The sequence below is a fragment of the Balaenoptera musculus genome, chromosome 4 (assembly GCF_009873245.2).
Source record: "Balaenoptera musculus isolate JJ_BM4_2016_0621 chromosome 4, mBalMus1.pri.v3, whole genome shotgun sequence".
In the NCBI taxonomy this organism is placed as follows: Eukaryota; Metazoa; Chordata; class Mammalia; order Artiodactyla; family Balaenopteridae; genus Balaenoptera; species Balaenoptera musculus.
Genome location: NC_045788.1, coordinates 89316909 through 89341861, shown reverse-complemented (window position 1 = coordinate 89341861; position 24953 = coordinate 89316909). Strand labels below are relative to the sequence as shown.

General features: G+C 35.2%; 1 protein-coding gene across 8 annotated transcripts in view; it reads left to right on the top strand.

Moving 5' to 3' along the window:
* DZIP3 (DAZ interacting zinc finger protein 3) overlaps positions 1-24953 on the top strand; it is a 115109-nt gene that overhangs the window by 28563 nt on the left and 61593 nt on the right. For 7 of the 8 annotated variants that reach the window (XR_005019704.1, XM_036850589.1, XM_036850583.1 and 4 more), the window contains 9 exons: positions 648-728; positions 1967-2091; positions 4733-4847; positions 10549-10668; positions 12038-12139; positions 13707-13799; positions 14583-14635; positions 22511-22587; positions 24259-24876. Coding sequence is in view for 7 of the 8 variants with exons in the window: in XM_036850589.1 (XP_036706484.1) it covers positions 648-728; positions 1967-2091; positions 4733-4847; positions 10549-10668; positions 12038-12139; positions 13707-13799; positions 14583-14635; positions 22511-22587; positions 24259-24876 (1384 nt within the window). In the remaining variant the exon portion in view is untranslated. The remainder of the gene's footprint in view (positions 1-647; positions 729-1966; positions 2092-4732; positions 4848-10548; positions 10669-12037; positions 12140-13706; positions 13800-14582; positions 14636-22510; positions 22588-24258; positions 24877-24953) is intronic. The other variant, XM_036850590.1, reaches the window with a different exon arrangement.

Below are 24953 nucleotides of genomic sequence, written 5' to 3'. Positions count from 1 at the left end.
ACAAGTGTATATGTTTGTAACCACTACTGGAATCAGGATAAAAGAACTATTTCATCACCATGAAAATCTCTTATGCTACCCCTTTATAGTCACATGCACCCTTTACCCTCCTCACTCTCCCTAACCCCTAATCTATTCTCCATCTCTAATTTGGCATAGACCATTTTCAAATGAAGGAAATATTTGTGTTTTAATTTTTCATTAAATAAGTGATAAGCTTTATGTTCATACTGTTATAACAAAACCCACACGTGGACAATAAAAGACTTTGATTTAAGAGATCACTGTATTTTTTAAGCTGGATGGTAGTATTTGTTATTATCTAAAGTGTTCCTATACAAAAATATCATGAGAGAAAGAGAGAATTTTTTGGAAAGTTTTAGTATAACAAATCTTGATGGCATTTGCTTTCATTTTCTTTGATCAAACTCTAATGTTTTATTTTGAGATTACTGACTGTCTTCTGGGTCAAACTATTAAATACATCTAAAATGAATTCTCTGTAGTGATTATTAGATGATTGACAATATAATGATAATTTTAACTATTTTTAATAGTTATTAAATAGGCCTAGGATATTTAATTAAGCTTTCTACACTAAAAAGTAGCATCTAAATAATCAACTAAAGTATATTTTATCTTTTTAGGCACATCAGATTAATATTGGTTATTATTTGACATTACTATTTTTATATGGAGTAGCAGTCACTGAAAGAGGAAAGAAAGAGGTATGTAGCATGTGTTATTTGCACATTATAAATCTCTTCACATATACTGACTTCATTTTAACAAATTAAAGTGTTGATTTTTGACATTCTCTAAAAATTGAAACCACTCTGTGACTTTTCTGTCATATATTGAAAATGTAGAGTAATTATGCTAGAGACTATATTGTGAAACTAAAAATATTGGTAGGGGAAACTTAATGTTAGCTTATAACTTTATTTTATTTATCTTTGAAATACTTATCACTTATATAAGACAGAAAATTGTTTAGCTTCTTTCACTTATATAATAAATTTTAATCCATTTTTTAGTGTAGTTTAATCTCTCTGGTCTTTATCTTACCCTCTTTGTAAAATATGAGTTTTACCTCAAATTCTTTATCAAATAAAGTGAAGTGCAAAAGTAAAAATGGAGGAGGTAAGTAGGTGATTTCTAAGGGTCCTTACAAATTTAAATACTCTTTTTCTTATTTTTAATGATTTCTCAATTGCAACCTTGATATCTCTTTTACTTTTTGTATTCCTAAATTTGTACTCTCTACTTGGTTTCATAAATAAATAAATCTGACTTGTTAATTAGGTGAAGTAGAATTTATAAGCACCAAACTGAAAACATTTCCACTTTAAATAATTTCACGTAATGCTAATTATTTAGTGTGATGTGCTAGAGAATATTTTAAAATGAGGCCATGCAGCATTTTTTTTCCCAGGGAGACTGGGGCTACTGTGCCTGTTTTAATAATGATAACTAAAACATTTATTAGAACTGATTCTGTAGTTTACTTCTAAACCTATATTGCTTATGATCAAGGTGGTCATTCCTCAAAAGAGACTATATGTGTGGTCAAAAAGTCACTTATTTCCTATTTGAAAAACTAGGAAGATTTGTGCTCCAATTAGAATGAAAAATTAGGAAGAATTATAAAGAACTATGTTCCCATAGTCATCAGAAGAGCCCTTATTTTGGCTAGTAATATTTGTCAGTTTTAGATATAAAGATTGTTGTTGTTTTAATATTCACTTTGAAACACTGGTTAAAGATCTTTAGTTCTTTTGTAAATAACTAAAGCACTGAGTACATTATTTATGGGATTATATACAGAGATGTATTAGAGATATGAATAAATGACTGGATCAATATTAAAGCTGCCCTAACTTCTCCAGTTTGGGAAATAACTGTTTATTGTAAAAGGAAAAAACTGACTTTTACATCAGCCAAACCTAGCTTTATGTTGCTACAGGATTGTATAGAAGCTGAGAATAAATTTCTGGTGATGAAGATGGTGATCCAAGAAAATGAAATTTGTGAAAATTTTATGTCTTTAGTTTATTTTGGACGTGGTTTACTTCGATGTGCTCAGAAGAGGTAAGGATTTTAATTAATGGGTAGATCTTGCCTATCAACTTTTAGCATTATGTAATGGGAATAAAGTTTGTACAATATACCAGGGATCATGACATTTGTTCTCTACTGATTCTTTTCTCCATCACTGATTCTATAGATAATTTCTTTAATGTACTTGAGAATATTAAGTATCAAACTTAACAGGCCATGGCAATAAAAGGTGGTATAGCATAGGCATTAGGAACATAGGCTTTGGAGTCTGATAGGCCCGGGTTCAAATACATTTTCTACCACTTATCTAATATATGACTCTAGGAAATTTAATGTCGCTAAGCCTTATCTTTGGAACTAATAGTGCCCACCTCATAAAGTGATTAACAGTGCCCAGGACACAAAAATGGTATTCTTAATAGATAATTAATGGTTGTAGTTATTAATGTTATCACCACTTGGAATAGGTATTTAAGTTATAAATGAGCTTATAACTCATTGAAAGGGTCCAAATTCTGAGTCTGGGAGTATTGGGTATTACACACTTAGTGAAATTGTACAGGAGAATGTTTATGGACCATCTGTTCACTTCCCATATGTAGATCCTTAGCCATTTGTAGCATCATTCATTCATTTTATTTGCTAAACATTTATCATATTTTAGAGACTGCTTTAGGTGTTGGGGATAAAATGGTTTACAAAATAGATAGTTCCTGTCCTCACGTAACTGACAGTATAGTGAACGTTATAGACCTTAATCAAATAATCAGTTATATAAATAATCAATTATGAAATGTGATAAAGTGCTATGAAGGAAAATATAATGAAAAATTAGTCTTTATTGGAACCCCAATGTCTTTCTGGGAATCAGAAGTCTCCTTGAGGAAATAATGTTTGGCTGGGATCTGAAGGGTGAATTAGGCAAAATTTACTTATGCAAATCCTTATGAAGGATTACTGCTGGGCCCAACCATTGAATCCCTAAAAGCATCACTTATATGGTAGTTCCTTGATTCTTTGTAAGGTTGATCTTCTATCCTCTGGCATGCCTGGTTTTTAGTGTCCAGAAGATGTCCCACTTCCTGTTGGTTAGCATGATGTCATCAATGTATTTGGCCAGTGTGATGTTTTGCAGAATGTCAGGATGATCAGAATCCCCTTAGTCTATATTGTGGAGAGAATTAACATAGCTCTAAGACAAGACAGAGAATCTGTACTGCTGTCCTTTCCTCAGATATGTGAACTACTGTTTATTTTCCTTATTGATGGGCATTGGAAAGAAATCAATTTCCCAAATCATTGACACTAGAAAGCCCAGTCGTCTGGCAGCATCATTTACTTTCATCCCTGGCCTATAGAGAACAGCCACCACTGAGCTGCTCAAAGACACTGATGTCCTTCTCACTCTGTATTTCTTATTACATTAATGGATGGAATGTCTTCTGGGCCTTTCTAGGGAACATTGCCTAGTGATGGATTCTATTGTCTTATGCAGTAAGTCCATTCTAACATCTTTACCTCCCTGAGCTTTCTTTAATACTCTGCCAAGAAATTTTCAACATTTCCACCTCAATTACTAGAGACCATTGTGGTTTCCAAGCTTCAAGTAGCCTTCTCAGCAGCATGTTAGGACTGGCTTTGGGTGTCCTTGCTAGGAAAGTAAATGCTGAATTATGGAAGAGTTGGCCCAAATCAATATATATTTCCCTATCAAGCTATATATTTGACCATTGGTTCAGCACTCTTAAGATCCACTCCCAGACATGTTCCTGCCAGTACTTAGTAGTCAAGTTCTGCAATGCTTATGGTGAATAAGCTTTTTCTTCCTCTGTTTTCCCACTTGGGCTTTGCTTATACTTGATCCTAGATTTTTTTGTCTGTAGGCAATGAGCAGATATGAGAGGATTTTGAGAAGGAAGTGTATCATCTTTTGAGACATGTACCTCAGATCATATTTTTGCATGATCTACTTGTTCCCTACCAGAGTCCTGATAGTACAATAGTTCTGTTGAGGCTATGCTTTTGGTTTTTGCTGTTGTTCTACTCTTGTGATTAAATACTGGGCCTCATTTTCAGCATGGTCTGCCTTTATGTTTAGAGTTGGTCAAGGTTTTTGAAACGTTACCAAAGCGGCCTTTAAACTTTCATGGAGTATCCTTAGTTGATAGTAGTAGTCCTGTTGAGGCTATGTATTTGGTTTCTTTTGCAGTTTGTTCCACTTTGTGATGAAATCTGGGCCTGATTTTCAGCACAGGTTATCTTTATGTCTGTAGGAGATGAGGGTCTCTTTAAATGGTGCCCTCAGAGGCCTCTGTCTTTCATTGTGTCCGGGAGTCAGTAGTTGGCTGACCTGTGCCATTTTCTTTCTTCAAGGCTTCCAAGACAGTAAAAAAAAAGCCAACCAACTCTACAGTCCCTTTAATTACCATGGCCCCCATAATGTTCAGGCTTGAGCTACTACATAATCTATTGCCTCCCCTTCCACCTGTATTTCATCCCAATCTACCACACGTGAGAGTCCTAGTGTTTGTATTTCTATAGCATGCCAGAGGTTATCACCATCCTACTTACCACACACACACACAAAGAAACGGTCTCTTGTTGTCTAATTGGTAAACTGTCTACTTACAGAGTCCTGTTCAAACTAACCCTATTTTAAAATGCCTTGCAGATATAATGCAGGACTGCTAGAATTTCATAAAAGCTTACAAGAAACAGGAGATACAGATGATCACTGGTTTGACATAGATCCTATGGAAGATGAAGATTTACCTACAACTTTTAAAGTAAGAAATTATTTAAGAATAACATTTCATCTGTGGCTAATCAGAATCATCTTTGATAAACTGCAGTTTATGTTAACTATGTCATTCTGTAGCAAACACATTCTTTTGTTGGGCATTAGCTTTTTGTATGAGAAACAACCTTGATTCCATTATCTAGTGCAGAATGTTAGTATGATTCAACAAGCAGAGAGAAATGAGGTGGATGTGTTAGCATTTCCAAATAACAAGATTAAAAGCTGTACTAGTTCAGTACTTCACATGGCTACAGCTAAATGTAATAGTTAACTTCTTTTTTCTAACTATATTTACCATTATTTTGCTGTTGATTTAAATTTTAAAAGTACTAAATGCTTACATCAAAAAACTTGAAAAATGTAAAAATGCCAAAGATAAAAGTAAAATTCATCCATATATTTCTTCAAATGGAGAAACCATTGTTAGTATTTTCATTTATATCTTTCCATACACACATGTATAAACACACTTTACCTTTTATTTTTAGTAAATTGGTGTGATGTTATACACATTGATTTATAGTATGAAAATATATATTATTGTGAATTTCCCAGCAAGTAGATTATTATATAGTATAATTTTTTCATAGTCCATCTTAAACTGTGCTTTTAATTTGCTTAACCAATTCCCTGCTATTGAAGATTTAGTTTATCCTAAACATTCTAGTTTTTCACTATTATGGAAAGTGATCTTTTTGTATTTCTCACATCATTCCCTTAGTATAAATTTCTAAAGGTGGAATTGTGAAGTGTTTATACACTTGTACAGTTATTCATGTACGTTTCCACATTTCCTCCCAGAAAGTGTGTAACCAGTTTATATTCTTAAGACAGCCTTTGAGAGTTTCCATTTCCCCACACCCTCTGGATATTTTTTACCTTTTGGGTAATTTTTACTCATCTGGTAAGCCATGTTGGTCACTTTTTATTTGTTTAATATGAAAATAGCTACACTCGGCTTCTTTTGGTTAGCGTTTGAATGACATGTCTTCTTCCAAACTTTTACTTTAAACCTTTCTGGATCCTTATATTTTAGCTGACTTTAAGGCCAAGTGCATTCCTCAAAATAAAGAGGGATGTTTTATAAAAATAAAAAATTCAGTTTTCTAGGAAGCTGTAACAACTCAAAGTTTGTATATACCTAATAATATAGCCTCAAAATACCTGGGACAAAAACTGGTAGAACTAAAAGGAGAAATAGAAGACTTCCCAGTCACAGTGGAATATTTTAATGTACCTCTCTCAGTAATCAATAGAATAAGCAGGCAGTCTTTGGTGTTGGCCAGGATAATCATATGACTTTTAACTTTGACCTAATAAAGTAGTAATTTTATACATTTTTGAAAAATATTGAATTTCTGTGTTTACCTGGAGCAGCCCCTACCTGGTCTTGGTTGTTTTTCTTTTTTTTATTTTATTTTATTTTTTTATTATTTATTTATTTATTTTTGGCTGTGTTGGGTCTTCGTTTCTGTGCGAGGGCTTTCTCTAGTTGCGGTGAGCGGGGGCCACTCTTCATCACGGTGCACGGGCCTCTCACTATCGCGACCTCTCTTGTTGCGGAGCACAGGCTCCAGACGCGCAGGCTCAGTAGTTGTGGCTCACGGGCCTAGTTGCTCCGCGGCATGTGGGATCTTCCCAGACCAGGGCTCAAACCCGTGTCCCCTGCATTGGCAGGCAGATTCTCAACCACTGTGCCCCCAGGGAAGCCCGGTTGTTTTTCTTTTTTTTCCTTCTCCTTCTAAAATATTTTTATTTCTTATCCAAACTTTCTTATTTTTATTTTATGCAAAGTAATACATGTATGCAGTTTGTCAAGTAATATTAAAAGGCTTAAAAATAAACGGTCTGTGGTTCATCATCTCTAATTGTAGTTACTGACTATGGGTAACTTCTTCCAACCCTCTAGGCATTTTCCTTTGATATTTACCTGTATTTTTAAAAAGCTATACTGCTATTTAAAAAATTTCTCCATCTTAGATATTATCTTTTGACTTCCCACTGTGGAAGAGGAAGGTTTAGTAGCTTCCTTATACATCTCCTTCACACAACACACTTCACTTCCCCATCCTACTAATAGTTATAAGTTTTTATTAAATTGGCCTTAGGGTTTCCCTTTACTCTATTCCTGGGAATACCCTCACCCCTTTCCTTTGTAGATCCTCTATTTCTTGGATCTCAAGTTTTCCTCTTTCTAGGTATAATCCCTTGTTTTAGTGGTGCAACTCATCCAGCAGCTTCCTGGAAAAGGGTACTTGCTTGGGAGATAAATTTTTTGAGATCTTTCAAGTCTCAAAATAATTTATCCTTTGTACACTTTATTTATATCTTGCCTGGGCATAAAATTGTAGATTGAAAATCATTTTCCTTCAGTTTTTAAAATTGTGTTTCTGTTATCTTCTAACTTCCAACAGTAGTATTTTTGAGAAATTTGATGTTCTGATTATCAATCTTTTGTTATAACCTATTTTTTTTTTCTGGGAATTTTTAGGATATTCTGTATATTCCTAGTGTTCTGAACTTACGTTTTTTGGTTCTGGGACATTTTCTTTTTTTATTTATTTGATGATTTCTTCTTCATTTTCTCTTTTCTTTTTGAAATGTCTTTTATTCAGATACTTGACATCATGGACTGAATTTCTGGTTTTCTTATTTCTCTGCTAATTTTTATTTTTTGTCTTTTCTGTTTTAAATATTTATTAATTTATTTGGCTGTGCCTGGTCTTCCGCGGCATGTGGGATCTTTAGTTGCGGCATATGGGATCTAGTTCCCAGACCAGGGATCGAACCAGGGCCCCCTGCATTGGGAGCATGGAGTCTTAACCACTGGACCACCAGGGAAGTTCCTAATTTTTGTCTTTTTGTTCTACTTTCTAGGAGATTTTCTTCATCTTTTTTGCATAGAGCTAATATTCAGCCAGTATACACTAGTGCTATCATATTAGTTCTTATAATGTTAAAATATTTCCATATTGCTTAGAAAATAGTGGCTGCTTCAAAAATAGTTGGGTAACCAGCCACCATTCCAGATGCCCTGGACTCTCCTCCAGCCCTCTCTCTCCATACTTCTTAAGTTAAAATTCAATAACTAAAGGTTTAATGTCCAATAGAGCAGAATGCTTCCATGATCGTGCTCTGACTCTAGGCCAGCATGTTCTTAATCTGTTATAAGCGGTCCCTACGCCTGTCAGCCCACCAAAAGTCCTACTTCCCAAACATTGTATTAGTTTTTCTTTAAGAAAACTTAGAGGGCTGGCCTGTACCCCTTTATCTGGCACTGAGGAGTTCCAGGTGAGTACCACCAGAGGCCTGCCCTGTCCCAGTTGCTCCTATCCTCATGTGTCTCCTTAGATGAACTCACCCTGTTGGGGGGGAGATTGTACTCCTAGAGTTGCTGGCACCCTAGCAGGGGAGTGTCCCTTCATATTGTTGTTATTTTCAACATTACCCTTGTTTCTATCCTTCTATTGAATTTTTGATTTCAATGATTATTTCAGCTATCATCTACCAAGAGTTTTCTTATTGTTATGAATGTTACTTTTTTTCAAAAAAAAATAATATCCTGTCCTTTTTTCATGAATTTTAGAGGTAAATGTTAAAGGTAATGTTAGCTAGATCATGTAAGGCTTTATAAACCAAGTAAGGAGCTCAGACTGTATCTTGAGGGTCATGTGAAACCCCTCAAAACTTTTAAACAGTGGGGTGTTATAATCAAATTATAGTAAAATATGACTTATAGAATTTAGGACTTTGAAGAGTTTCTGTATTTATGGTAAGGGAGGAGTTCAGAAAGTAAAAAAATATTAATAAAATAGTTACAAATTGTAGTTAGTGTTCTAAAGAAAAACAAGGGACTGGGACAGAGAATATGGAGAACACACAGACATACACTTGTATACCTGCATATATCCATATTTGTCTATATGTATATATGCATAAATGTGTATGGGTATCTATGTGTAGTGGTTAGGAAAGGCCTCTCTGGGAGGTGATATTTAAGTTGGAAGCAGAAGGTTGAGAATGGAACTAGCTCTGTAAAGAGTTGGGTAAGAGCATTCTAGGTAAACAGAATTGAATGTGGAAAGGCCCTCAGGCCTTGAAGGGCAAATTTGAGGAACTGAAAATATAAAATCATGAATTTTATAGTGAGTGAGACTAGAGATGAATGTGAAGAGATGGACCAGAGATGGCTAGGTGTACTGGGTTCAGATTCTGCAGGTTCTGCGGGACCTTGCAGTCAGTCTTGGTAAGGGTTCTGGATTTTGTTTTAGGTAGTGGGAAGCCATTGAAGAGTTTTAAGCAAGGAACTGACAATGATCTTTTGTTTTTTTGCAGAGAGTGCTTTGAACACAGTAGGCAAGGAAGAGGCGGACCAGTTAGGCAGTTGTTATAGTCAGTAATGTAGGTAAGACATAGAGTGGTAGCAATGGAGAGAGAATTAGAAAAATTTGCAGTATATTCTGGGAGAAGACACAACAGTACTTGCTGATATATTGCATGTAAAGGGTGATGGAATAACTATACAATGGATGACTTCAAGACTACTGGCTTGAAACTAAATAGATTGTGGTAGATGAAATTGATGTAAGTCCCATGAGGACTAAGTATTAACCTGCTAAGTTCACTGCTGTATCCTTAACATCCCTTAACATTCATAACAACCTGGCCCATAACAGACACTCAGTAAATATTTATTGAATGAGTGAATATCAGTGACTGAGGCAGAAGATGAGGAGTAAGGAACAAGGAACAGATTTTGTTAGGAGACTCACAGATCAATATTGAACTATTAAGTGTCAGATATGTGAAACCACAGTAATTATATACCTACTATGAGTCCTATCCCTTTGTTTTCAGCATCTCCACTTGACTATTGGTTATCCTCACAGGATATACTACTTTCATATTGATAGGCCCTTGAACACTGCTTCTTTATTTCTCTCTTGATACTTAAAATTTTCTAGACAACTTGATCAAAACATTTTTATTCCTCATAAAATTCTGAATGCCATTAAACAAATGTTACAAATGCTGACTTGATTTGTAAAATAGTCTGTAGAGGCTTATTTTATCATGTCTTATACCCTCAATATATATGGGTATGTCCCTCTAAGGAACAGTATTAAGGACCTGTTTAACTTAGACTTGATAATGTGTTTCACAAACCTTTAACTAGCATTTTAAAATATGGAAATTGCATTCCAAGTTGTAACTCTGAACACTGGAAACATACTTCTGTACCCTGCCTCTGCCCCTTCTGGCTGAGCAGCTTGTTGCACCACTACAGTAGTTCCACTGCCAACATGGTGTCTTGGGGGCCAGTTCTATCAAGGACTCTCTTGGGTTTCCAATGATTTCTTGTCTCTCTGTATTTATATCAGAGCAAGTAATTCTTGTTAGGAACATGCTAGGTGTTATGAGTTAGAATGAAGAGTAGACATATAGCTTTGAACATAGACTTTTCTCCTTTCTCCATGTTTGTATTCAATAAGAAGTGTAGTATTTCTTATTTAGGGCCTTTCTATGTATTGTTTACTTTGAATGAGGGAAATAGGTTCTATAACTATTTTTAAAAAATATATACAACACCTTCAAAAAAGGATATGAAATGGAAATATAACTTAAGATAAGTGTTGTAGTCTTTTTATTACTGATTCATGAGATTTATTTTTATTTTTAAAATTTAGGACCTTCTTAACAATTTCATCAAGACAACTGAAGGTAATATAATGAAGCAGACCATTTGCAGTTATCTAGATTGTGAGCGATCTTGTGAAGCTGACATTTTAAAGAACACCAATTATAAGGTACTGTAATTACCAATTAACTGAATATTTTAAAAATGTGATTGTAAAGTTAAACTTAGATAAAAATTATTATATTATCATGCATCAAAATATTGTTTAAAAAGTACTTAGTTTAATTACAGTGATAATGCAGTTGAGAAGCTGTTTGAATGTCTCAGAGCTTAGATTCATTGTGATCAGGAAATATTTATATTCTTTGAGTCAGTAAAAGAATGAATTGGCTTTGCTAGGGTTTTTGTAATATTCACAAGTTTCTGAAGTTATAACAAATATTCTTGTAATCATATAATGGAAATTATCTAAAATATTCTTCATAGTTAGAAATGTTACACATTGAGAATATTAGCATTTTACTAAGGAGAAAGGTTGTCACTCCTCAAGAATTATGTTACTAAGTAAGGATCATTATTTCTTCTGTGGGCCTTGGGTGGGACACACACACACATAACCAGCCTTGATTTGAAGAAATTCAACAATCAAAGTACTTCAAGTCTAGTTCTCCCTGGATCTATCAGAATAAGACTGTGGAAAATCACAAGATAAGCTGAGATGTTGTCATCAGTGTAAATCTGACTACTTCTACAAGATTGGAAATCTGAGTTGAAAAGCATGATGTATAGAGCAAATGGCGTAGATGGGAAGGAGGAGAAAGCCAAGATCTATTCATTAGGGTAAGATGGATATTGGGAAGTGTAGGCCTGGTGAAGTGCAGTGCTCGGGGCAGGTCAGGGTCAGTCCTGGTTTCGGTGACATGGTGACATGGTCCTGTGGTTTCCCAGGGAGGCATCAGGGTTCCAGTCAAATGGATAGCATGTAGCAGCAGGAAGTCTTGGCCACAAAATTTAGATTTTTGTCATCTAAGCAGTGTACCTATTTAAAGGAAGCAGGACTGTGGTTCCCAGGGAGGGCACACTAGGAAAGACAAGAAATCTATACCTTGGGATAATGCAGTAGCTCAGGAGCCATTTCTCACCAAGATAGCAATCTAAGGTCTGGTGGTTGGTGACAAAGAAGTTTTGGGGAATAATGGTATGGAATTGGGGCTGAAAGAAAAATGTAAAAGTTGAGGTGAAGTGGGGCAGACAGCATGTTCATCTACAAAGGTCACTCACCAAGTTTCTGATATTTTGTTGTATACAGCATATGGAAAATATTACATTAACTTATTCAAATTATTGCCTATTTTTTTGTCTTTAGTGATATAAAAATGACTTGTATAGTTCTTTGATTACCAGTGATCTGCTGATAAATTTTCAATGCCATCTAAAGCTCATCTAGTTATAGAATAATTTAAAAAATGACTTAAGGTGGTATTTTCTATATCTACATGGATTACTATTTCTTATCAGCAGCTTTTATTCTTTTCCAGGGATTTTTTCAGTTAATGTGCAGTAAAAGCTGTTGTGTTTACTTCCATAAAATTTGCTGGAAAAAGTTCAAGAATTTAAAATATCCAGGTGAAAATGATCAGGTATTATATTTGTTCTTCCTTAAAAACTTTACTACAGCATATCCTCCTCTACTCTTTCCTCTATTTTCCCTCTTTCCTCTTCATTTCTTCCTGATCACATCCTTCCCCCTCTTTTTTTCTCCCTTCATTTTTTTTTTCCTATTCTCTCTGATGCTTTTCTCCTCACTATTTGTTTATCATCACCATTTATTAAACAGGTCTTTGTAGGAAATACTCTGCTAGTTGCTTTGCTTATTGATTTCTATTAATTTGTTCTCTTCCCTTTAGAACTTTATACTCTTAAGAATAGAAATATTGTTACGTATATTCACATAAAGGACATAAATAGAATCACTTAATAAAAAGAAAGGACAACTATATAATTTTAAGGATAGTTTCTATTTTAAGGGAACAGTGATAAATTTATAGTCTTCAAAAATATACTTGTATTATTGGGAGTTCCCTGGCAGTCCAGTGGTTACGGCTTGGCGCTTTCTCTGCCGGGGCCGGCATTAGATCCCTGGTCAGGGAACTAAGATCCTCAAGCCATGCAGCATGGCCAAACAAACAAACAAACAAAACAGCAAAAAACAAAACAAAACAAAAAAAACCCAAAATATATTTGTATTATTTATATTTGCCTAAAGTCATATAACTAAATTGAATTCTTTGCCACTAAAATTAAAGTAGAAACCAAAAGCCCAATTCTATATTAATTACTCTTTAATGAGGTAATGGCCCTAAGTTGGGTCTATAATGTTTGGTTCTAGAGTGTTTACATTGTGCAAACGGCAGAAAACACTTATAAAGGAATTGTGGTGGAACAGAAAGAGCACTGTATATGAAGTTGAGAGTTCCGAGTTCAAGTCCAGATTGAACCACTTACTAGTTTTCTTTGCACTAGGCTGAAACTCATTTTTCTAAGCCATATAGTGAGGATAGTAATACCTACTTTATAAGTTTGTTATGAGGGTTAACAGGTAAAACAGATAAACTTGCACTGTACATTGTAAATATCATTATATAAAGCATTATTATTCATTTTTTAAGCAGTGTGTAAATACTTTTCACTTTCTTTGATTATTAGGGCAATCCATTTTGCTCAACTTTAGAAAGAGATGTAAAAGAAAACTAAGTAACTTAACCAGAGGAAATAACAAGGTCAGAATCAGAAAAAGGACTCAAATTCGTTTTCCCTGGAATCCTCATATATCTAATAGAAATTCAGTATTCCTTTTTGCACTTACTTAATTAGTATATTTTACTTGAAGTTGCTTTTATTGGGGCCAGCAAATACATTTTAGTTTGTAATATAACTACTTGAAGATTTTGAAGTAGAAATGATGAGAGAGAAAAGTGTAGTCATAAATTTTAAATAGGAAATCCATTGGTATAAGAAATGGACTATCTTTGAACAGGTAACTCTCAAATGTTTATTCACATCTTTTGTTTTACTGTCTAGCAATATCTGCTTCTAACTTTATTTAAATATAATCAGTCTTGCACATCAGCGGGTTTTTTCTGTTTTTATTGTTTGTATTATTTTTTTCTATTGATAACTTATTTTTTTTTCTATTGATAACTTTAGAGTTTTAGTGGGAAAAAATGTTTGAAGGAAGGATGTACAGGTGACATGGTAAGGATGCTGCAATGTGAGGTACCTGGAATTGTCAAAATTTTGGTGAGTATCTTTCTCTTACTTTTTGCTTTCCTTCACTGGAATGATGTTTTTGACTTCAAACGGATTTGGGAATTGTAGTAATAGTATTCTAGCCATATTCTCTTTGTTGGGACTAAGCTCTCTAACCTTTTTATTGCATTGATTTCTCCAAAGTAGTATTTAAGTGGTACTTAAGAATAAGAAAATTTTAAAAATAAAGACACACACACATACACACACAGAAACAGAAACAAAGCAGGCCATGGCTGTAGCAATGAGGAAAGTCTTTATCATGAACAAAGGATGATAATCTAATTCTGTTCCACCTATGGTTAAAAATAATTTTAGATTTTCTGAACACTTTTTTAGTCTCTAAGCATCTTCCTATAAAAATATCTATAGAACATCTCATAGAGTAACTGTTACATAAAATGCACTTAAATGGTATCCATTTTATTTTTTTAATTAATGAAATATCTTGTTGAATTTTCAGTTAATTAGTAAACAGACCAAAATTATAAATAGGAATATATATATTTTTTAATGTTTAGTATGGTCTTCTTGTATTTTAGATTTGACATTTAAATCCTATAGTGATATAAAGTAGAACTAGTTTTTAAGACTAACTTTAGTCTGTTATTTGATTAAGATTGTTTATAGCTTGTTTCTTCTGTTTTATTTGTTTTATATTCACTATAGCTTCATTCTCATTGTTTTCTTTCAAATATTAAGTCTAAGAAGTAACATTAAAGAATCTTGAAAATTGAACTACTTTAGGGCTATTTTTTTTTTCATTACTTGCAGTTTGAAGTTGTGAGAAAGGATGAATATATAACCATTGAAAATTTAGGAGCAAGGTAAGCTTGAAATTAAATATTCTACTTTTTTTTGAGCATGTATGTATTTTTCAGTTGCTTCTTTCTTCTGTGTTTTCTGTTACTTTCTGGAGCTCCATTAAACTTAAAGACAGTATCAGTTGTGTGAAAAAATTGTATTTAATTGACATTTGTCTACCCCTTTGCCCCCCACTTTGTAGACTTTTAAATTCTAAAGCAGGAAAGTAGAAATGTGAATACTTTTCCCTTAAGTATGAAAAGAATCCTTTCCTGAAAACCAAACGTATTTTTCTTAAAGTTATTTAAATTAGATTGTTATGATATAAAAACTTTCTCCTAGCTTTCAAAACTCATTCAAGCCTCCAGGCTTGTCTGACAATTAGAATCATCCTGTTTCTTAGATGAGAAAGCTGTATTGCAGAGGAATATATAAGCTGGGAATTCATAGAGGTGTAGACTGTTGCTATTGAAATTAGAAATTTCAATATAAAACTTATCCTAATCCATTGATTCTCTTTTCTTCTGTTTAAAATGTCTACCATTTTTTAACCTACCAGGGTTATTACATTGATATCTAAGTTTTCCCTATGAGCTAATGAAACCCAAATCTTTACCTCTGCTGTAGATCTCACTCTTAAAAATCTAGGTCTGTCTACCTGCGTGCTAAAGATTTCCATTTTTATTTTTCAAAAAGATCTATAGTTCAGTATGCCCACAACTAGACTCACAATATTTCTTCCCAGTTACAGTTGCTCTGTAACTTTTTTTAGGTCCAATCAATTCAACTTCTTAAATATATTGTACATGCCTCCTTACTTCTGCCCCTGTGCTTCCACTAAGCTAAAGTTATTTTTTTTACTTTTTTTTAACATCTTTATCGGAGCATAATTGCTTTACAGTGTTGTTAGTTGCTGCTGTGTAACAAAGTGAATCAGCTATGTGTATACATATATCCCCATATCTCCTCCCTCTTTTATTTGGAATTATGAAAACAGCTTCTAAACCCGTCTTTTTTGTCTCCAGTCTTACCTTTCTTCAGTCTGACTGTTCAAGTCTATTGAACAGTCTGTTCAGCCATCAAAATCACTTTTCTAAAAAAAAAATGGAAATATTTCACTTCTCTGCTTGAAAATCTTTCAGAGGCTTCTCATTGCTCTCAATTAAGTTCAGGCTCGTTAGCTTGGCTCTTTAGTCACCTTGGTCCCTGCTGTACTCACTAGTGTCATCTCTTGTCATTCTGGTTTTTTTTACTATATATACACCAACTATACTGAGCTTCTTTTAGTTCTTAAGTGTGCCATCTGTTTTACCTCTAGGACTTGCCTAGAATACGCCATTCCTTTGACTTTGCCTGGTTAAAACTTCCAGAAAGTCGTTTTTACTTTGCATTAGGTGTTTCAATCACATATTCCCTTTACTTCTCCTATTAAAACATTTACTAAGTTCTGTTACACTTTCTAGGCTCTCTTCTCCATTTGACTATAGCCTCCATGAGGGCAAGAACTTTAACTTGCTTACTGCTATATTCCCAGTACATAACCTAATGCCTGGCATATAGCTGGTACCCAATAAATACATGACAGATGTAGAGATTCTAACTTCCATTATTCTACAATGAGTATGTTACTTTTGTTTGACAGGCAATTAACTTATTTGGAGATGAACTGCGAACCTGTTTTCCTTGGATGGTGGTTCCAGTCTCCATTCAGAACTTCAGCCTTTAGCTGAGCTGCTTTGAGTCTGTTCCACACATATGGTTCAGCAGTCAGTCAGAGACGTGGCCGGAAAAAATTGGGGGATCTCTTCTCTGACTTTCCTTTCTGGGATTCCCCCACACTCTTCAGCAGCCGTGGTTCCATGGCTTCAATTTTCTGGTTCCTTCAGCCAAGGAGACCTTTGTTTTCTACCATGGTATACTTAGCCTCAGGCTCAAAGCTCTAAAATTGGTGAACTTAATTTCATACAGTCCTCTTCTCTTCTCCCCGAGCATATACCCCCTACAGCAGAGTTGGTTTGTTTCTCTACTCTCTGTGCCTTCAAGGAGTTGCTTTTTGTAATTTGCCTAAGTTTTATAGTTATTTTCTGTGGGAAAACCCTCTGATAATTGGACCTTACTACCAAAAGTGGAAGAGCTACCTCATGAGGTTTCGTGAATGAATGACAAAAAAGTTTGGTTGTTTTTTAACATTAAAATGCTTTATTGTTATTAAAATATGCATAAATAAAAGCTCACAAAATATAAATGCAGAGTTTAAAAACGAATTATGAAGCAGACAGTCTTGTGGCTCCACCCATATAGAATTTTGTCAGCACCCCAGAAGCACTCACTGTTCCCCTGTCTCCCAGCTCATCCTCTTCCTAGGTAACTGTTATCCTGACCTTCACAGTAATCATCTCCTTGCTTTCTTGATAAATGTACTAATTATAAATGCATTTCTAAACACTGAATTTTTTTATAGGTCAGTTTTTCAGGCTATAGCTCATATACAGTAAAATTCACTTTTTAAAAATATACGTTTTAAATGATTTTATTTTTATACAGCCGAGTAACCACTACCATGATCAAGAGTATTTCCATCATCCCAAGTTTCTCTAAAATGTCTTACATAGTCATTCCCCCCTCCAACTTCCAAACCCTGGTAACCACTGATATGATTTCTGTTCTGATTAATATTGCTTTTTTCTGACTATCCTCTAGTAGGAAAGCCTTTTGCATCTGAATTTTTTTTAACTTAGCATAATGCTTTTGAGATTCATCCTTGTTATTGCATGTATCAGTAGTTCATTTTTGTTTGTTGTTGAGTAGTCTTCCTTTGTATAGAGTACCATAACTTATTTATTCATTTAACAGTTGATGACATTTGAGTTGTTTCTGGTTTTAGGCTGTTATAAATAAAGCTGCTATAAATATTCATGTGTTACTCTTTGTATAGATATATGCTTTCATTTCTCTTGGATAAATTCCTAGGATCAGGATTGCTGAGTCATATGGTATGTGTTTAATGTTATAAGAAACTGCCAAACTGTTTTCAAAGTAGCTGTACATTTTGTTATTCTCACCAGCATAATAAGAGAATTCTAGTTTCTCTGCATTCTCTCCAGCACTTGGTATTATCAATTTTAAACATTTCAGCCATGTTAAAAGATGTGTAATGGTATCTTACTGTGGTTTTAATTTGCATTTGCTTAAATTTTCAAAACTATTTTTTTATTTTAGATCCTTTGCTATTACATGATAAATCTTAGAAACACCTTATAAATTTCTCCAAACTTCTTGCTGAGATTTCGATTGCATTGAATTTGTAGATCAATTTGGGGATGATTTACATCTTAACAATATTGAGACTTCCCATCCGTGAAGATGGTGTATAATTAATTTCACTTAATTGGGTCATCTTTGATGCCTCTCAGGAATGTTTTGTAGTCTTCTGTGTATATAGTCTTATTTGTACAATCTTATAAATATTTTGTTAGATTATCCATGTATATTTGACTTTTTATGTTATTGCAAATGATAATTTTAAAATTTCAATTTCTAGTTATTTGTGTTATACAGAATTGATTGGTGTCTATTGATCTTGTATCCTGTGACTTGATACTTAATAATTTTAATATCATTTATAGATTCTTTGAGGTTTTCTACAAATGATCATGTCATCTATACATAAAGACAACTTTATTTCTTTTTTTGCAATCTGTATGCTTTTTGTTTATTTTCCCTTACTTATTGCATGGTCTAGGTCCTCTAGTACAATGTTGAATACACTTGTGAGAGCAGACATCTTTGCCTTTTCTAGATCTTAGGAAGAAGTCTTCAGTTTTTCACCATTTAGTATGCTGTTAGCTGTAGAATTTTTACAGATACCCTTTTTTAGGTTGAAGAGATTCTTTTTTCATCCTACTTCTCTGAAAATTTTTATCATGAATGGATAGTGAACTAATGCTTTTCTGCATGCATTGAGACAATCATATGGTTTTCTTCTTCTTCTTTAATCTGTTAATATGTTGAATTACATCAATTTATTTTCAAATGTTGAATCAACTTTGCTTTCCAAGAATAAATAGCAATTGGTCATGATCTATTTATTTTTTCCACATTGCTGCTGGTCTTTTAATTTCTAGCTTTATTGAGCTATAACTGGCATATAACATTGTGTAGGTTTAAGGTGTACAACATGATGATTTTATATATATGTATATATGAAACAATTACCACCATAAGTTTAGTTAACACATCCATCACCTCACATAGATTTTTTGTGTGATGGGAACTTTTAAGATCTACTTTCTTAACAACTTTCAAGTATTCAATATAGCATTGTTAACTATAGTCACATGCTGTACTTTGGACCCCTGGTTTGTACCTTTTGACCCCTTTACCCCTTTCCCACGCCCCACCCCCACCCCTGGCAACCACCAGTCTACTCTGTGTTTCTGAGTTCAGGGTTTTTTAGCTCTCACATATAAATGAGATCATATAGTATTTGTCTTTCTCTGTTTGGCTTATTTCACTTAGCATAATGCCTTCCAAGTTCATCCATGTTATCACATATGGCAGGATTTCCTTTTTATGACTGAATAGTATTCCATGGTATATATATGCCACATTTTCTTTATCTATTCATACATTAACAGACACTTAAGTTGTTTTCCATGTTTTGGCTATTGTAAATAATGCTTCAATGAACATGGGGGTGTAGGTATCTCTTTGAGACAGAGATCGTATTTCCTTTGGACATATAATATATACCCAGAAGTGGGATTGCTGGATCAATTCTATTTTTAATTTTTTGAGGAACTTCTATACTGTTTCCCCTAATTGCTCTATCGACAGGTGTGAAGTAATATCTCATTGTAGTTTTGATTTGCATTTTTCTGATGATTGGTGATGTTGAGCATCTTTTCCTGTACCTGTTGGCCATTTTATATCTTCTTTGGAAAAATGTTTATTCAAGTTCTTTGCCTTTTTAAATTGGATTATTTATTTATTTGCTGTTGAATTGTATGGCTTCCTTATATGTTTTAGATATTAACCCATAATCAGATATATGATTTGCAGATATTTTCTCCTGTTCTGTAGGTTGCCTTTTCATTTTGTTGACTGTTTCTTTCACTGTGCAGAAGCTTTTTAGTTTGATGTAGTCCCACTTATTTATTTTTGCATGTGCTTTTGATGTCAAATTAAAAAAATCATTGCCAAGACTGATTTCAAGGCAATGTTGCTTTTCTCTCTACTTTCAAAGGTCTCTCTTTGTCTTTTACTTTTGTCAGTTTAATTATAATGCATTTTGATGTAGTCTTTTTCAGGCTCAACCCATTTGTGGTCCTTTGAGCCTTGTGAATCTGGATGTCTATTTCTCACCTTAAGTTTGGGGAAGGGACATTATTTCTTTAAATACTCTTTCCATCCCTTTCTCTTTCTCTTCTCCTTCTGGGATTACCATACTAGTATATTGTTTCTCTTATTGTTGTCCCATACATCCCGTAATCTTTCTTTACTCGTTTCATTCTTTGTTCTTTTTCCACCTCTGATTGGGTAATTTCAAATGATCTGTCTTTGAGTTCACTGATTCTTTCTTTTGCTTGATCAAGTCTTGTTGAAGCTCTCTATTATATTTTTCAGTTCAGTCAGTGTATTCTTCAACTCTAGGACTTCTGGGTTTTTTTTTTTTCTTTATGGTTTCTATTTCTTTGTTGACCTTTTAATTTTGTTCATGCATTGTTTTCCTAATTTCAGTTAGTTGTTTGTGTGTTCTTGTAGTTCACTGAACTTCTTTAATAGGATTATTCTGAATTCTTTGCACTGTCTATAGATCTCCATTTCTTTAGGGTCACTTATTGGAAGTTTATTAGTTTCTTGTGGTGGCATCATATTACCTGATTCTTCATGATCTTTGTATACTTGCATTGGTATCTGCACATTTGAGTACATGGTCTCCACTTGCAGACTTTACAGGTTTGTTTTGGCAGGGAAAGACCTTCACCAATCAGCTTGTAGCATCTACAGGTAAATAGAACTTCCCATAGGGTTTTCTAGTTCTGTGAAGCCACAGTCTGTGCTCTGAGGTTGGGAGTGGGGTGCTATTGGGTGGGGCTGATGGCTGGGTTCCATGTTCAAGTGGGGCTGCTGGGTGGGCTCTCGGGTCAAGTCGGGCTGATGGCTATGTTGTGGTCAGGTGGGGTAACTAGCTGTGCTCTGTAATCACCTCTGGTTGGGCACATTCACAGGCTTTGTTCCCTGACTGGGTGTTGTCACCGGTTGGATTCTGTGATTGGGCAGGGTTGCAGGCCATGCTCTGCAATTGTTCCTGGTCAGGTGGGGCTTCAAGGTGTGCTTCCTGAGCAGATGGAAACAGTGGCTGGATTCTGCATTCAGGTGGGGCCACAGGCCAGGCTTCATGGTCAGATGAGATGTCAGGCTGTACTTTGCAATCAGGCAGGACCACAGGCTGTGCCCCAAAGTTGGGCAGGGCCACAGGATGGGCTTTGCAATCAGATAGGTTGTTCGTTGTGCTCTGCTTTTGGGTGAGGTGTGGCCTTCAGCTGTACCCCACATTTCGGTGGGGCAGAAAATGTCAGGGTTGCTGTCTGGATTCCTTGGTGTAATGGGACCAGAGGCTGTCCTCTGATGTTGGGCAGGTTACTGGCTGGGCTCCCTGCTTGAGTGATTACATAGGTAGCATTCAGCAGGGCTGTATCTGGGCTCTGCTGCTGCATTAGGTGTTAGGCTGGGTTCTGCAACTGGAAAGTACCTTAGGTTGGGCTCTGAGGCTGCTCAGGATCACTGTTCTGGCTTCCTGATTATCCAGGGCCAGGGGCTATGCTCAATAGTTAGGTATGGCAACTGGCTTGACTCCCTGCCCAGGCGGGCTGTAGGATATGCTTCGTGTTTGCTAAGTATACATGGGCATGCTTCCCAGAGGGGTGAGAGCTCGAAGTTTCTCCCTTGTCTGAGTGGGCCATAGTATGTGCTCTGTACCGACTGGCCATCTATAGCCATATTTCCCAGAGAAGTGGGACTGGAGACTGTGCTTAAGAGTTAAGTCGAAGTGCGAAATTTGCTCCTTTGCCCATGCAAGCTGTAGGATGTGCTCCATAATTGGTATGGCTGAACTGTTTCCCGCAGTGCTTTTATCAATTTACACTCCCACTTTAAGTGTAGGAGAATTCCTTTTACTCAGTATCTTTGCCAGTACTTTATGTTGTTAGAGTTTAAAGTGTTTTCAATGTAGTAGCTGATTGGCAGTGTTATGCTGGTGCTGGAGGTAAAATCAGTTAACAACAACCACCACCAAACCAACATCTCTGTCCTTTTTTTTTTTTTTTTGTATTGTTTTCTGTGGGAGAGTTCATTTCAAAGCCAAGCCACAAGTTTTTTCATCTGTTTCATAGCAGCATTTACTTAGTGTTTAGTCTATTTAATAAATTTTGCTACTTTTTCCCTCAATTTTTTTCTAATTATTTGTATTGATGCTATGCCAGTTTCTTTCTTTCTCTCTTTTTTAATCAGTAGTCATTAAATAAGTTGAGTTTTCTTGGAATAGTTATTGGTAAGAAGATGCTGTGGTGGAGGAGGGTCTGGGAGGAGTTCCAGATTTGCTGCCTTTTTACAGTGCAAAGATTTCTTTTTTCCTACTACCAAATAGTCTTCTTGCAAATAAGCTAGTCATGTGATTCTTTTTGTATGAAATCTAGCAATTCTACTTGCCTCTGAATTCTAATGAAAGTGGCAATGTTGGGTTGTTACTGTTGGTGTTTTTTATTTGTTCATTTATTTTTCTCCTTTGCTTTTAAATTATTTCCAGAAGGAGGAGAAGAAAATGCTCACTGACTTAGCCATGTTGATACCAGAAATCTTGACTGACTTTTTTAACCTAATTTTTTTTCCATTTGCAGTTACAAAAAGTTGATGTCTCTGAAAATAGATGATACCGATATAAGACCGAAGATCGGTTTAAAATTTGGTACAAAAGGTATATTTTACTTTCATATGTCTCCTGTTGAAAACTGTGTTAAAAATTTTGACTTGCTCTGTAAAGTATCATGCCATTAACAACCGTGTGTTTATTTGAGTTTGTCATTCGCTGGGCTTGGGTTTACACTAACAAACATCACTTGGTGTAGGCTGGAATTCATGGACAGAAAGATCAGCAGGTGTATGGGTATCACATTACCTTGCATCTATAGAGAGGTTTGCTGAGTTTGGTGCATAGCTGTGACTACACAGATTGAGCTTCAGCTGATGTTCCCTACCAACTCCTCACTTGTTGCATTCCCTGTTAAAAGGGTGAAATGGAAAGAATGAACATTTGGGGCTCAAGGCCAGGTAGTCTAAACTTAGGTGCCAGCTCTTCAGGAGTGTGCTAGGAAATGCCAGCTGCTCAGCACTTGGAGAGCTTAAGGGTTCCTGGACCCATGGAAGAGTAGTCTGGTGGCATTCCTTCTTGCTAGGGAGAATGGATGTCCCTGATCCTAGCCAGCTTCTTATTTGTCAGCCCAGAGAAAACTCCTTGAGTCATTTGCTTTGTAACCTTGCTTGCCTCCACAGTTTATGTCAAGTATATCAAACAACAATATTACTTTAAAAATCTTTTGAAACACAGAATCATGAAGGATAAAATAATAAAGTTGTACTTTATAATAAACACATATTTTATTAGTTTAAAAAATATACCATCATATACCAAATTCTTATTACTTTCTAATTCACCTCAGTCTACTTTCCTCTTTTGGAAGTGCTACTAAACCAGAAAAATATCAAATAGTTCAGTCTCATGCCTTATTCCATTTCATTGATGAAATACCTACTTAATCATTAATTTATTTTTTGAAAGGATAAGAACAAGAGGTTCATAAGATCAGTGTGTCTCAAACTTTAATATATATTTGAATCATCTGTGATTTTGTTGAAATGTCGGTGCCAATTCAGTATCTCTGGGGTGAGACCTGAGATTCTGTATTTCTAGCAGGCTCCCACGTGGCTGCTGCTGCTGCTGCTGCTGGTCGGTGGACTGTACTTTGAGAAGCAAGGCATTAAATCACTTTATGTTTCTTGCTATCGTCCTGCATTGTCTAATACAGTAGTCACTAGCCATATGTGGCTGTTTAAACTTAAACTCATTAAAATTAGATAAAGTTTCAAACTCAGTTCCTTTGTCAGACAAGCAGCATTTCCACTGTTCAGTGGCTAGTGGACAGTGAAAATCTAAAATATTTTCATCACAAAAAGTTTTACTGGACAATGCTGATTAAGATAAAATATAATTGCCTAAGTAAAATATAACTAAACACTGGCAGTTACCATTCTTGACAGTCTTCAGAATTTTCAAAGGCTTAATACTTTTATGCCATTTGGTGGCCAAAGCTCATTTACTTGAACAAAACCCTGGATGGTTGAAAGCCTTCTATAGTGATTAGTTTTTGTGATTACTTTTGCTTGGAACATACTGTTTTTGTTTTGATTTTTTGACAGCTAGACAGATAGCAGCATGCTTATTGAGCACTGGCTGTGACAAAGCACTGTACTGTACTTCATTCTTTTGGAATAGTGCCTGTCCTACAGGAGCTTAGGATGTAATGCAAGAAATCACATAGAAAAAGAGCATTAATGTGGAATCTTTTGACTTCTCAAAATTCATTTTCAGATGAAATGCCTATCTTCAAACTTGATTATAATTATTTCTATCATCTGCTTCATATAATTATTGTTTCTGGTACTGACATTGTTCGGCAAATATTTGATGAGGCTATGCCACCCCCTCTTTTGAAAAAAGAGCTTCTTATACACAAGAATGTACTGGAACCCTACTACAACCATCTTTGGACCAATCACCCTTTGGGTGGAGCATGGCATCTGCTTTATCCCCCAAACAAGGAGCTTCCACAGTCCAAACAGTTTGACTTATACCTCCTATTAGCTCTCATAAAACATTTGAATGTGTTCCCTGCACCCAAAAATGGCTGGAATATGGAACCACTATCTTCTGATCTCTCTAAGTCTGCAGACATCCTGAGGCTGTGCAAATACAGGGATATCCTCCTTAGTGAGATTTTGATGAATGGTCTCACTGAGTCACAATTCAATTCAATTTGGAAAAAAGTTTCAGATATTCTTCTGCGCCTTGGGATGAAGCAAGAAGATATTGACAAAGTGAAGGAGAATCCCATTGAGAATATCTCCCTTGATTACCATCAGCTGTCCATCTACCTAGGCATACCAGTACCAGAAATCATTCAGAGGATGTTATCCTGCTATCAACAAGGTACAAAATAATTATTTACTTAAGCCAGTAAACCTTCACTGAGTGTCTGCTATGTGCCAGATACAGTGCTAAGGGTA